General features: G+C 41.2%; 1 protein-coding gene across 2 annotated transcripts in view; it reads right to left on the bottom strand.

Annotated features, from left to right (window-relative positions):
• PCSK5 (proprotein convertase subtilisin/kexin type 5) overlaps positions 1 to 15,280 on the bottom strand; it is a 288,359-nt gene that overhangs the window by 88,798 nt on the left and 184,281 nt on the right. For both annotated transcript variants that reach the window (XM_040988776.1, XM_040988775.1), the window contains exons 13-16: positions 14,225 to 14,361; positions 7,135 to 7,278; positions 2,389 to 2,491; positions 882 to 1,075 (exon numbers count right to left, since the gene is read on the bottom strand). In XM_040988776.1, the coding sequence (XP_040844710.1) occupies positions 882 to 1,075; positions 2,389 to 2,491; positions 7,135 to 7,278; positions 14,225 to 14,361 (578 nt within the window). The remainder of the gene's footprint in view (positions 1 to 881; positions 1,076 to 2,388; positions 2,492 to 7,134; positions 7,279 to 14,224; positions 14,362 to 15,280) is intronic.

Here is a 15,280-nt window from a genome sequence, read left to right as displayed (position 1 = left end):
TGCTTCCGATTTTGCCAAAACATTTCATTTTTTTCCCCTTTCCTAATGGACTATAGCATCTCATCATCTTTGAAAACACCTGTCACCTTGTATGTTCCCTCATGAATGAGTTAAATATTTCTTGGCACCCATTTCTTCTACGCTGGCCAGAAAGTTTTATTTTCTTTTAACATTTTTAAAATTTGCTCTTTGATACTTTACAGATCTGTTCAGTTAGTGTCCAGGAAACAGCAGGCTCAACTGCTGTCCTCTGCAAATCTGATTCATAAGGCAGACCCACGGCTGGCCGCTGGGAACTTGGATTTTGAGCAGAGCGTCTACAGTTTGTACAAACAATATGGTTACTGATCGACTCCTGCCTCCCTTGCAGGAGTTTGGAATCTTAGTCCACGGCAGGTAGGAGGCACCACCCTCCCTGAGACAGTGCCCAGTAACAACTGTGGGTGCTGACTTTCTAATAATGCCCCTTGGTAGACACTATTCCATACATGGTGCTGGGAGAATCAAACACATTTAACGGAGGGACAGACTCTAGGGAGTTTGAGTCTGGTTTCCTCTGGAACTCGTCCCATGTGCGTTTTAGCCTTTGCTGATTTTATTTAGTATTCTTTAGCTGTGATAAATCCCAATGGTGAGAACAGGATTACAGCTATATCCATAGTCATGTGACTTTTAGCAAATCACTGACTCTAGGGGCGGTGTAGCAGATCTGCTGACAAACTTAGTCACAGGCATGTGTATTCAAGCCTTCTTAAAATAAATGGGCCGGATCCTGCCTGATATTAGGCAAGTCCAGATTTCATAAAGCAGGACTATCCTTCCTTTTCAAACGAAAATCCCACATTTCTTCTCTAAACCCCAAATATTTAAAATCAACTCACTGGTGTCCTGATACGACCCATCGGGACAGTGAGTAACACAGCTGCTGGTGTCTTCATTCAGGAAGTATCCGTATTTACAGGACAGGCACTGGTCACCATGGCTTCCAAAGCAGGACTCACAGTTGGGAGCACACTTCCGGCAGCGCTTCTTATCCGCATGGTAGTGGCCAGGGGGGCAGCTGGAGACACAGATCCTGTGTCGGGGGAGAAGAAGAGAGACCACCTTGTCACCAACGACTCAGGTCTCAACCTCCATGTCAGTCTCCAACCAGCGTGCCAATGGCACCTCTGTAGGACCCCATTTTGTTTGCCAAGGGTTCCTCCCATGCAGGGTGCAAGGCAGCCATGGTTATACAATGCCATCTCTGCCAAGGAGGCCATTTCTTGTTGAAACCCATCCCCTACTTCATATCCAGCTCTGAAGAGGGTAGATGTCTAGAAACTGAGTCTCCAGAGGGAAGCTGTGGTGGGGAATGAAAGAGAATACATGGCAATCATGACTTAACCTGGCAGAGGTCAGTGTTATAACGTGTTATTTCTGCCTTTGTGTGTTTTATCACGCAAACACTGAAGTGTGCAAGTGTGGACAGGGGTGATGGGTGCATATGATTTTCCCACTTAATATATTTAAATGTATGTTGCTTGCGAGGAATTCCTTTTTAATAATTTCCTTATTTGCCCATAACTTAAGGACAAGGTTTACTTTATTTATCTGTTCAACAAATGTTTACTGAACACCAATTACAAATCAGGCATTTTTTTGTTTTTGTTTTTGCAAAGTGTAAGAGAGAGAGAGGCACTGAGTTAGCCAAAGGAATTTCCATTCCATTGTGGACTTAGAATGAGAAGTGAACATTCTATTGGCGTGGTTGGAGCATGGAGGCAGGGCAGCAATTTTGCTTTCTTGCTGTCGCACACATTGGAATTGGGAGATGGCTTCAGCTTGGTCCACTCACTGGCAATCTCATGAGGGCAGCTAGGGCAAAGAATACCAGTGGGATTGAAAGGACACAAACTTTAATTAGAAAGGAGTGATAAGTTCCTGATAGCTATCACACACCACACACACGAGTGTTAATGACAATAGATGATGTCCTTGAAACTAGTTAGGAAAGAAGGTTTTCATCACAACAAATATATGAAAGAATGTGTGCATTCAATAGCTACAATTGAGTCATTCTACACTTTATGCATATGTCAGGACATCACATTATATAGCATAAATACAATTTTTATTTGTCAAAAGAAAGAAACATCTGAAGGGTAGGATTAAGTGTATGCCTAGCTGGTCCCTCTTCAACATCCTTCTAAACGCTGGAAATGACACTTGCCATTTCAGAGCCTACATGCACATTTTGTGTGTTGTAACGCCGTAGTTTTCAGCATTGCGAATGACACAGTCAGTTGGGAGAACATGGGAAGAAGCTGGGCTTTGGGTCCACTCTGTGGTGTGGGCCTGCAGGGACTAGTGGGCATGCTGTGGGTCCTGTGCTGGCTTCTCTCCTACCTGGTGTTGTTTTTCAGTTTGTAGTAGTAGTGCAAGCAATCATTGCAGTGGTCTGGTCCTGGGCCATCACAGCCAACCTCGCTGCACTCGGCATCACAGGGGCCTGTCCAAAGGAAAGTACAACAACTTGTGGACACAGAATGCTATAGCAGGGCAGCTTTATGAGGGTATTTTTAAAAGTTCATGGAAAACGGGATTAAAAAATCAGTTTATTTTGGTACAAAAATCATTTGAAATCCATGCACGGCTTTTCCATAATACACATTTTCCTTTGAACTTTTTAAGAGTCTATATACAGTTTCTTTTTCTTTCTTTCTTTTTTGTGTGTGTGCATTTAGAGTGTCTTTATAAAAAAATAGTGGTCAATGTGGCTTGAAGCCCAGAGATGAATGGTTGAGATATTTTTTTGCGGGGGTGGGGAGTGGGGAAACACCCTCAATTGCTCAAGTACCAAGAATGTAAATCTCACTCAGGGTCTGATTTTTAAGGCACATATGGCTGCCTTGTGGGAAATAACACTTATTTCAGAATTCCAAAGAACCATGCTGCTATAGAAACTGGAAAAAGCCACTACAATTAAATATGGTTAAAAACAACAACATAGACTTTATAGAAGTTAAGTTTCTGACAAAAAAATAAAGACAAAGGTTATTTCATGACTGGAACAGACTTTCTGTCTTGTCCAAGGTCATTAAAACCACTGAATACCTCTGAAATCCTGTGGCCAGCAAAAAAATATCATTATGACATTTGGCAGAAGCTTATCTGTAGCTGGTCTCGGGTTACAAAGCAGGTACTTCAAGCACAAATAATGGATTGAAAATTTCATCCTACCCAAAGGCCAATGGGCAACTCAACAAAAGAAATGATGTATAAGTTGAAAAAAGAAAGCAAGCCTGCAGAACTCCTGATTGGGGATTGAGGTTGCTGATTTGCCTGTCAGAAAGAATGTGCAGTAACAAAAAATATGCCACAAAGTTATTATGATTGATAACAAGCTTGCTTTCCTGCTTTCCTTCCTTCTTCTGTCTTCTTCTTCTTTTTAAAACAATTTATTTATTTTTATTGGACAGGCAGATCTGCAGAAAGAAAGAGAGTCAGAGAGAAAGTCTCCTGTCCACTGCTTTACTCCCCAAGTGGCCCCAACAGCTGGAGCTAAGCAGATCAAGCCAGGAGCCAGGAGCCAGGAGCCAAGAGCCAGGAGCTTCCTCCAGGTCTTCCACATGGGTGCAGGGTCTCAAGGCTTAGTGCTATCCTCTATTGCCCTCCCAGGCCACAAGCAATGAGCTGGATGGGAAATGGAGCAGTTGGGATCTGAACTGGTGCCCCCACAGGACCCCAGTGTATGCGAGATATTTAGCCACTAAGCCACCGTGCTGGGCCTGATGACAAGCTCTCTAATAGCATAGGCTGATGACTGAAGTTTATAAGCATCTTTTCTTTTTTCTATACGGTTAAAGCTTTAGTCCATAATTTTTGAGCTTTTTCTCACTGAAAATTGATACAATTTTAATAAATAACAAAACATTGAAATATACAAACAGTAGGTCAGCTATAACAGATGCTTTGAGTCTGACTCCATCAAAAGAACTTATGGTTGAACCTTGATTTTCTTAGTGATAATGGCACTTTCTCTTACTGGTATCTATGTATGTGTGTATCTAATGGGATGCAGGGGAGAGGTTCCGGTCTGCTGGTTAACTTCCCAAATGCTTGCGTCAGCCAAGGGCTGAAGTCAGGAGCCAGGAACTCAATCCAGGTCTCCAACATGGCTGGTAGGCATCAACTTTCTTGCATCCCAAAGTATACATCAACAAGAATCTTCAATCAGGAGCCAGAAACAGGAATTAAACCCAGCCATTCCAATGTGGGATGCGGATGGCCCATTCCATCTTAATTGTTTTACTGAATGCCTGCTTGGCATTATGTTTTACAACTACTGCCTCATAAAATCATAAAAAAGTTAGAACTGGGGTGGAATGACTTAGAAAAGACCTAGTAGACAAGTTCTTTCCTTGTACTGATGAGAAAATGGATTTTGCAAGAATTACAAGGACTTGTTCAGTATCCTAGGCAGGGAGAGTTGAGATAGACCCATGCCCTGCAACCCAGTTCAGGTCTCCTGCTTAGAGGCAGCCCACCAGGGAGGAGCAGCGACCCCTCAGTCTGTCAGTGGGATGAAGACTTGAAGTTTGTTTCTGATTAGCTGAATCCTTTGACAGCATTCCTTATTTCCCCTGAAGTCTTAGGTAAATTCTATAGGTAGAACAACTTGAGGAAACTACCATGGTACATGAGAAGAATAGCAGCTCTGCTGTGTGAGGGCTGAAGTGCAGCCAGCTGGGGAGGTCTCTGGGTTCCTAAGAATTGATGAAAAATACGGGGCTCTGGTTATTATCATTGCATCTGTGCTTCCTGCGAGGCTGGCTGCTCCATGATGGTGATAACAGGAAAGGAGCCATGGGTGGCCCTCCATTTTCACAAGATGATTTTTACAAGGGGAAAAAAAAGAGAAACATTTATTTTTGATATTTGCCAAAGGGAGCTGTGTGGCAGGTTCACAGGCTATCCGGTTTCTTTTATGATCTTAAACTGCCCCCAGTGCAGTATAGCATTACAGGTTGTAAGATAATGGTGAAATAATTGCCTTTGTTCTTTTACACTGCCAATGTCAGTGTTTTAGCGATGAAGTCAGGAAAGCCACAAAGATGTATAGCCGTTTGTTCAGGTTCTCAACACTATCAAAGTATGAATAAGGCAAAGAGTAAAGGTTACTATTATGTTTTATTTAGGTTTTTCTTCTATCAGAGAAGACAAAATGGCATACGAGTTGCTCAATAAATAGTAACGTTACAAGCTCAAAGCAAAACAAGACATAATAGAATACAATCTGGTTTATTCAACTGGTCTTAATTATTCAAGTGTGTTATTAATTCTGGGACACTGTTTAGAACAAAAGGAACTGTACGCATACCTAAGATACTCCGTGAAAATGATTAGTGGAGCACTTTCGTCTTTAACATTAAGGGCAAAATCTAAAAATTGTGGGAAAACTATTTTGAGTGTCAAGGTACATTAAACTTCTAGTTGTAAGCAGTCCTTCATTGGGAGGAACGTTACTGATCATTATATGCAATATCACAAAGGGCTGACCACCTCAAACACAGCGGACAGTGGAGAAAGGCAAGAAAGAAAAACATAAACAACAAAAAAATTTGCACATGATATGGCTATACCACACTAGCAAATGAACTCTAAAGCATATGCAATATACATGTAAGTGCAATACAGATGGTCTACCAGTATTAAAATGCATCAAGGAGGGCCCAGCACAATAGCATAGTAGCTGAAGTCCTTGCCTTAAAAGTGCCGGGCTCCCATATGAGTGCCAGTTCTAATTCTGGCAGCCCTACTTCCCAACCAGCTCTCTGACTGTGGCCTGGGAAAGTAGTCGAGGACGGCGCAAAGCCCTGGGACCCTGCACCTACATGGGAGACCTGGAAGAAGCTCCTGGCTCCTGGCTTCGGATTGGTGCTGCTCTGGCTGTTCAAGTCACTTGGGGAGTGAACCACCTGACAGAAGATCTTCCTTTCTGTCTCTCCTCCTTTCTGTATATGTGCCTTTCCAATGCAAATAAATAAATCTTTTAAAAATGCACCAAGGAATAGTGTGTTTGGTGTTATTCTGAGAGTTATTAAATGCATGTTTCAATAAAGGTTGTACCAGCAGAAACCCTGGTACAAGAGTATATGATATACAAAGAATACACCCAAAGCTAAAGAGAGAAGAGATACTTGGACAATGATGTTACATTATCTGAAAAGCAAAGACAGAGTTTTAATTTATAATATATATTATAAATTACACCAAAATAGGTTCCAGAAGAATTAATGATATAAAACACATGATTACCAAAAAGTCCACGAGATTACTTAGCTGACACTGAATTTCTGGGAAAGGAGCTGTAAATTCCCACTTTTCAATACTTCTTTTTTTTTTTTTCTGTCAAAGTATTACAAAACAACATAAAAATGTTATCTGGGAAGCAACTAGTTACTGGGATTATACTTTGAGCAATTATGAGGCAATGTGAAGGTCGGAGCATACAACATGTCCTGAAATTAGTAAAAGAATTACTGCTGCCTTAAATAGGTTCAAAAATGGGTAAAATAGTTATATTTAACTGATATAACTACAGGGCAAAATGGTTAAATTTATTTATAAAGATATGAAAATGAAAAAAAAAATGCTGTTTCTTTCCCTGCTTTTCTTTTTTCCTTTCAATCACTGCTGGTAAGAATGAGTTCAACAAACACAGAACTGCTCATAGTGAGACGCTGTGTGACGTAGTGATGTTTCCAAGCCCGAAAACAGATGCTTTTCTTTGACCCAGTAAATATTAAAATGTAACTGTATTCTAAAGAAAGAAATCAGGGTGCCTGACACATAGACAAATACATAGTAACATTCAAAAAATGATGTAAAACCCTAAGCAAACAATACATATCAGTTTGTGAATTCAATGCATCATAGTGAAATCATTGTATGGCCACTAAGGTTCTCAAGACAGTACATACGGCTATTTAACTACATGGACACACACAGAGGCAATTATTTAAAGGGACAGAAAAGGTGGAAGGACATATGTAGACGATGGGGAACATGTACGATATTCTGCTATCCCATTGGGGGGAGAGGCCTGAGCTCTCTCTCCTTGGGCTGTGAGTCCCTTAACACCCAGCTCACCCGCATAGTCTTCTGCACCATAGTCCTCTGTGGGGTCTTCCACACGGCTGTTGCGAACACGTTCCACTTTAGGAAACTCATTGGTGGGCGAGTACGGCTGCACGGACGTGCCATAAAGGACCAAAGACCACTCTTTCAATTTACCTTGAGAAATAAGAATGCATAGTGTCACTGACTGGTCCCACTTTTGCTTGACATTATTAAAGCTTCTCGGTAAGGAAAAGGCAGTGTTGGAAGAGCTGTGGCAAGCAGACGGAGGTGAATCATTGCATCAGAAACAGGGTTAGATCTGTGCACTGTGCATCCTTTGCAGAGTAAACTATTTACTAATTCACACGTCATTTTTTACCGAGCACTCATTACATGAAAAGCTTTGATTTAATCGAGGAAACAAACACACTTCAGATTGCTGGATCAAAGGCTAAATTTTCAAATTATGAATGTCTACCAGAGTCCCAGAATTTTACAGAGTGACTAGTTTTACTAAGTATAAAGTGTTATTTGAAGTTTCAAAAAAAAATTGGCATTATTTGCCTTGTGAATAAATAAACAAAAAGAGATTCTCTGTTCTACCTAATTCCAAAATCAGTCATTTGATATTGAGAACACATCAATGTTTATGCTATCCTAAGATCTGTGTTGTCCCAAACAATGGCCACTTAGCTATCTCAATATAAACAGACTAAAACTTAAAACTCTGCCAACGGGTGCAGTGGCCTAACACAGGGCAGGTGCTGTGGAGTAGCAGGCTCCTGCTTGGTGTCTGGGCTGCTGCACTTCTGAGCCAGCTCTTTGTTAATGCAACTGGGAAAGCGGAAGGTGGCCCACATGTTTAGGCTACAGGTGCGTAAGCAGGAGATCTGAATGAAGTTCTAGGTTCTTGGCTTCGGCCTGGCTCGGCCCTGGCTGTTGAAGTTACCTGGGCTGATGGGAGATTTCTTTTTCTCTCATTTCTTATACTCTCTGAGTGTCTTTGTTAACCCTGCCTTTCATGGAAGTTCCAGGCTCCTGAATGCTTTCTGGTCTAGTTCCGACTATTGAAGCTATCTGGGAAGTGGAAGAGAGGACAGGAGATCTGTGTGTGTGTGTCTGTCTGTCCCTTTCTCTGCAATTCTGCCTTTCAAATAAATAAATAAGTAAGCAACTAACTAAATAGATAACTAAGTCTTAAAAAGACGCCATATGCGATATTCACATCCTGTATCAGAGGTTTGGCTTTTAGTTCTAGCTTGACAATTCCAGTTTCTGCCTAACGCAGAGATGCCCTCTAAGGCAGCAGGTTATGGGGTTATGGCTTAAGTGCTTGGCTCGCCCATGCAGCATCCAAATAACTGGATCAAGTACTTGGTCTCCCAGGCATGAGACCTAGATTGACTTCCAAGTGCCTAACCCTGGACACTTCATGTATTTGGGAAGTGAACCAGAAGATAGAAGATCTCTCTTTCTTTATCTCTCTGCCTCTCAAATGAATCTATAAAACTTAATAAACATTTTAAAATTCAGTGCCTCCTGATACTAACCACATTTCAAATGTCCAACAGTCACCTACGCCCAGTGGCCACCACACTGTTGGTACTGTTGCAAGAACATTTTCATTGCTGCAAAAGATTCCATGGAGCAGAGCTGCTAAAGAGTAGGTTGCCGTCCAGGAAGTCTTCAGATCTGAGGCAGGTGTCCCACCTTCTTTGGACAGCTGACAAGGAACACTGGGCTTCAGTATAATGCTTATTTATTCATTGACTGGTTTGAGCGTCATAAAATTAAAGTGCCAATGCAAAAAGTTAAAAAGAAAAAAGGAAAGCTGTCTTCAGGCCCTTCAGCTTAACAAGGTTCACACAAAAACAGAACCAATGAAAAGTAGAAATGGATTAAGACAAAGCCATTACAAATGGAAACACGACAGTAAGAAGGTAGGATCTCCTTCATAAGCCGTTCTACCTTGGCTTGCCATGTATAATTCAGGCATGGTTGGGAACTAAGGGCAGGAGCAGGGTTAAGGGCAGGCCTGGTTCAGTGATGAATTTCAACTGTCGGGTTCTTTCCTATTAACATCTACTGAGTCGCCATCAACTTGATTTCCATCATTCCTAATCGCTTACCGCATGCTAAGCACAGGCCATTTTTTTCCAATGAATTTTATTCCATTTACATTTCATAACAGTCCTGAGGTAAATCTTCATATTGCCAAAATACAGATTACAAAATGAGGCATACAAGTTGATAATTTCCTCAAAGACAGTGTGAGGATAGGCAGGTCTTAAAATCCACTCTTGAATCCAAGTCCTGCCTGCTTAAAGCCATAGTCCAATATCCTCCTCCTTACTAGCAGTTCAGGAACCAGACATTTAAAATAAAGCATTGAATATCTCAGGCACGCACACTGATGGTTGATGCACATGATGGAATGTGAAAACAAAATGCCAAATCCAAACAGTACTGGCTGCCCTGGGGCTTCTGGGGCTGACCAGGAGCTATGCTGATGCTCCTGCCCAGCACCGCTAGAGACAATTATTAGCCCAGAAGATTAAAAAAGTCAAACTTTTAAAAATCATTATTTTCCATGATATGGTTTTGTAGATGTATGGATTCCGCCCCCGACTCCCCCTTCCTCTCTCTCCTTTCTTCCTCCACGCCAATAGTTTTCTCAATATTAGTACAATAGTATTGTCCTTTAGCAGCAATCACAAGTCCAACATTCTGCTATTTAAGTGTATCATGCTATTGTAGGTATAGGCAATGGAATATGCCACACTAGCAAGGTATACGCAACAGTTTTGTTGGGAGTTCCTCCTTTACTCAGGAATGGAGATGCACACTGCAATGTATTTTCACTTCCTGGAATGCTAGTCTCTACTGTATAGTTCATGTTTGAGAATGTAAGTCTATAGTTGTTTACCTGCATATGTATTTGTTTTGTATTTTGCATGAGTGTTGTCATATATCAGAGAGAACATATGGTAATTGTCCTTTTGGAGTTGTCTTATTTCACTGAACGTAATGGTCTCTAGGTGGGGGTCATCTTATTGCAAATATTAAAATTTTATTTTTTAAATGTCTGAATAGTATTCCATGGAGCAGATATACCACGATTTCTTGATCTATTCCTCATTCTATGGGCATCTGGGTTGCTTCGAAGCATGGATTCTACTGAGCGGAATCACACTGTCATAAAGCTAAGACATCCCAACCAGAACGACTCCAACTTTGGGGCCACTTCTATTCTGTATTGAATTTTTTCCTGATCTGTGTGCTGGACTAGTACAGCCGACAGTCTGAGGGCAGACTGATCTCACAGTCCATTCTGAATCCAAGTCCAGAGTGCTCTGAAGCACTACACGATGCTGTCTCCCGTTCAAGCTGCAGATGCCTCTGATCTTGTATACAGTTACATCCCAGTCAACCATGCTCACATGAAAGTATAATAAACTGAAAATGCATTTGATAACGCAAAACCTGCCAAATATCTGAGCTCAGCCTTGTCTAGCTTAAACATGTTCAGAACACTCACGTAGTAGCCTGCAGCTGGGTGCGATCATCTTAACACAATGTCTATTTTATAAGAAAACACAATTGGTTTCTATGTGATTTACCTCTTGTCAACTCTTCTTGGACTCATTTGTTAGAGACCATGATTTTACAATCAGGGTCTTTCAAGCTCAGAAGTCTAAGTGGCAGGCACCCCATACTCAAAGAGATGAATGGCCAGCAAAAATTCATGACCCACTTGATTGCTTTCAGCTAGCAAAGCAGAAAGAGAACCCATTTTCCTTATAGCACTCCTCTATGTAATCACAGACACACAATATAATGACATTATAGGTCGTCTCACCTGGTTCGTTTTATTTAAAATAATTTTGGACCTAAGAGGTAGTCTCACGCTTTCAAGAGTGCCTCTGTGTTCTTTCTGAAGCACAGAGGAAACCATCAGGGATATGGCTGTGGACAGCTCATTCCTTGACTTTTCACATGCCATGTGATTTCCTTAGACTCTGCTATGCTGCAAATCCTGCTGTGTTGGTAGCACCATTTTACTCTGCTCTCCCACTTCTCCCATTTGCTAAATTCTATAGAAGGGTTTTGCAACAGATACTAAAACATGCTGTTAAGAAATAGCTGTGTGAATAGAGAAAAATGCATCCTGCTTCACAACCCATAAGTGCATTTTGTCACACAATTTTAGGTGTGTGTGTGTGTGTGTGTGTGTGTGTGTGTGTGTGTTTAATTTTTGAAAGGGAAGGAGGGAGGGAGAGGGAAGAGAGAGTGGAAAGGGAAGTGGAGGGGAGAGAAGAGGAGAAAGAGAAGTAAGAGGGGAAAAGAGGAAAGGGAGAGGGAGAAAGAAACAGGTAGAGACCACCAAATAGGTATCTTTTATCTTACTGATTCATCCTCCCGTACTTGCAATGGCCAAGAGTGGACAAGGCCAAAATATGGAACCTGGAACTCCATGTTGTTCTTCCGCATGGGGGACTGGTAGAAAAATGGGATGTACACATACGCATAAGGATCAACAAAGAGACAACTGAAGATTCCCTTATGAAAAGTGTGGCTAATACTATTGACTGACTAACAGAAGGAAGGACACAGAAAGATCATTTATTTCTACTTATACATCCTCACGACTTGAGGCTGATGGTAGCATAAGCGTATTTCTCTTCTGGCAAAGACTGAAGATCTTTACAACTATTGAAAGTGGGGTTAAATGTGAATTTTTAAGTCATATAAAGAGAGGACAGTTCTACGAGATAGATAATTTTAAATAATGTTAGTTGCTGCATAATTTGTAGCACATAATCACAGTAAACTCAGGGTGGATTCTGAACATAAGGACAGAGGGGTTTATATTCATAGCACCTGATCCTCATATGCAATGCCTGGTTAACCAGTAGTATGCCTTAGGAACAGTCTGTGCTGGCCAAGGCAGTAGAACTGATGCTGCCTGCTGATGATAAATACATCACTTTTAGTCCCATAACTGTTGAAAATTCTTGACAGACAATGTAACTTATAAATTCATATCTTCTTTCGGTACACAACTGCCACACTGACAGTGTATTTTTCTGGAATCTGAACATGAGTCTTCAATGATATCTGCCAATGTGTCAATAGGAGCTATTCCTTGGTCAGAGGAGCAGAGCTGAGGCACCACCCTGCATCATCTCAAGGTACCACGACCCTGTGTGTCTCCATTGCGGGGATGACAGCAATGTGCAAGGCTTAGAGGAAAAGGAAAGGAAAGACAAGAGCTTAGGTACTGATTACACTACCATGAAGTGAAAGTTCTGGAAACCATAGTCCATAGATTGATATCTTCTGCATCAACCTTACTTTGGTGACCAATATGTCCAGGCTGCCTGATATAGGTGAACTAGACAATGATACTCTTTGGCAAAATTTTAAGTCTGATTCATTGTGATCTGTACATCATCTGGTTTGTACCTCTCTGGTCATGAAACCCTTGTGCCAAACACACGCTATAGTTAGGGAAAAGAAATGAAGAAGGCTGTCAAAAAAACCCATCTCAGGACTGGCAGAAAAATGTCTCTGTGTTCTGCCGTGTGTCTCTTCTGCTTAGTCAGTCAGGTGTGCTGATCTGTACTCATGCTCACTGTTACAGAAAGTCTAGAGCAATTTATTCTGTAATCATTTTTAGGCTGGAATTGAAGGTCATTCTTAAATCTCCCTCAGCCAGGTTCTTCTGCAGACTGCCTCCATGGAACATGGAGGACTTTGATCTAACAGTTGAAAAACTGTTGAGGGATGTGTGGGGATCTGGGCAGTTTTTAAACAGATCACTCGCTGCTGGGCCAACTACCCCCTAGAGATCTGCAAGGAGCAACCTAGAGAACAAAACCTCTCTCTGTTACATTTGTACATTTACTAATTTTGTTTCAAATAAACTTCACATGAAGATGTGAAATTGGCTGTGTGCAGCAACAGAATTGGAGATCACCTGAAAAGAATGTTGTCAACATCATTATTTCTACGTTTTTACTTATCAAGAAAGTTTTCTTTTTCCTCCCTCGGCTCTCAGGCTGGTCCATGGTAGAACACTGCCACTCATTTTCTTTGGTGGTAACCAGGTTAGCTAGCACAGGCTGAGCCCAATGTCTTGCCTGAAGTTAAAATTACTTTTAGAGGAAACTAAAAACAAGGTTACAAAGGAACTCTGTCTTGTGAAGCAATTATGATCCACTGCAAATTGACATGGCTGGTTTTACTATGGATAAAGAAAGCATGAGAAGTGGCTCAAACATGTGAATCAGAATCTGAAGTACTCAACAACAGCTATCACTTTATTTTATTTTGATAATTATCAGAGAATAAGAGGCAGACAGGAGAGAGAGCTACCAAGCTATCTGCTGATTTCATTGCCACATGCCCACAGTGGCTCATGCTAGGCTGAGTCAAAACCAGGAATTTGTAGCAGAATCCCAGCTACTTATCTTCTGTTGCCTCCTAGGGCATACAGTAGCAAGACACTGGAGGCAAACATAGGCACTCTAATGGGGGCTGTGGATATCCTAATGACATCTTAACTGCTTGGTCAAGTACATGCTCACCTTCATTTTTCATTCTCTAATTAGCACATCTCAATGGCATTTTTAAAAGTAAACAGTTATTGACCTCAGTATTTCTAAGGAAAGAGAGTGCCTTCCTCATTTAATAATCTCCAAAGGTCTGCCAAAAAAGAGACAAGTAATGGAAGTGATAAATCAATACTTCAATTATGTCGTCAAACACGAACCCTAAGAACTGAAATGCGTGCAGGTAATTTAAAGTAGATATCACGTGAAAAATATAACGCTGATATATGAGTTTCAAGCAGCCTGGCCCCAATAGAAAATCACTTTAAAAAATTATGGAGAGTCTGTCTCCCAGACTTGGCTTTAGCAAGAAGCTAGTCGGAAAGTAGAGGTGGAACTTGGACCAAGCTACTCTGACGTGGAAGAGAGGCTTCTTAATCAATAGGCTAAATTATCATTCCCAAGTTTTTCCATTAAGTTCTTTTTAAGTTTTAAGTTTCTTTAACCACTCAATCATCCTTTTTTTCCCCATCCTACAAACTGATTTATAGCAAGACAGTTCTCACCTGGAGTCTTGAAGTTTCTCAGTTGAGAGGGAGTATCATACACTTCAAGCACCCAGTCGCCTGCAGCTCGCTCTCCCCAGCAATGAATGGTCATGAACTCCCAGTTTTTAAATCCTTCCATGGAATGATCAAACAGTCTGAAAGAGAACCATACAAATTGTCCTTTATGTTACTTAAAATCAACTGAGTGCCCAGTTAAAATTGGGGTCAATGATCTTTATATCTCTCAGCGTGTTAGCTGCATGCTAGAACTTGTCTTTATCTTGGCTGTTACCAACTAGCAGATCTGTATATAGGCTTCTGTTCTACCATTGGAAAACAACCTAGGGTCAGGCAATCTGTAGAAGTTAATGATTGGGCAGCACAGATACCAGGCTAAGCGTGTATGCACAAGGCTTTCAATAGCAAGTGCCAAAGATGGGGAACAACTGGAATTCTCTTCCACTGTTGACATATAAGCAAAATGGTACAAGATAGATTAAAAATTGTTCAAAGCTTATTTTTGAAAGATTTATTTATTTTTATTTGGAAACACAGATCTGCAGAGAGAAGGAGATATGGAAAGATCCTCTGCTGGTGCTAAGCTGATCCGAAGCCAGGAGCCAGGAGCTTCTCCCTTGCAGGGGCAGGGTCCCAAGGCTTTGTGCCATCCTCCGCTGCTTTTCCAGACCACAAGCAGGGAGCTGGATGGGAAGCAGAGCAGGCAGGACATGAACTGATGCCCATATAGGATCCTGGCTCATGCAAGATGAGGATTTAGTCAGTAGGCTACCATGCCAGGCCCTGGTCAAAGGTTCTTAAAAAATGTTACACATACATGTTCCATAAAATATAATACTCTTCTAGAAATAATTACTAAAGAGAAATGAAGACAAAAGTCCACACACAAAGCTCCAAAGAAAGATATGTCATTATCAAAGGTAAAGAGCTTTATGTCCATTAAGTAGAAAACGAGTAAACACAGTACAATATATTCACATAATGAAACGCTATTCGCAGTAAAAGCCAATGAACTGCTAATCCATACAACAGCAATGAATTAAAATAAAATCATGT

The sequence above is a fragment of the Ochotona curzoniae genome, unplaced genomic scaffold (genome assembly GCF_017591425.1).
Source record: "Ochotona curzoniae isolate NIBS_2020 unplaced genomic scaffold, NIBS_Ocur_1.0 contig_50, whole genome shotgun sequence".
NCBI classification, from domain to species: domain Eukaryota; kingdom Metazoa; phylum Chordata; class Mammalia; order Lagomorpha; family Ochotonidae; genus Ochotona; species Ochotona curzoniae.
This window is presented reverse-complemented; position numbering and strand designations above follow the sequence as displayed.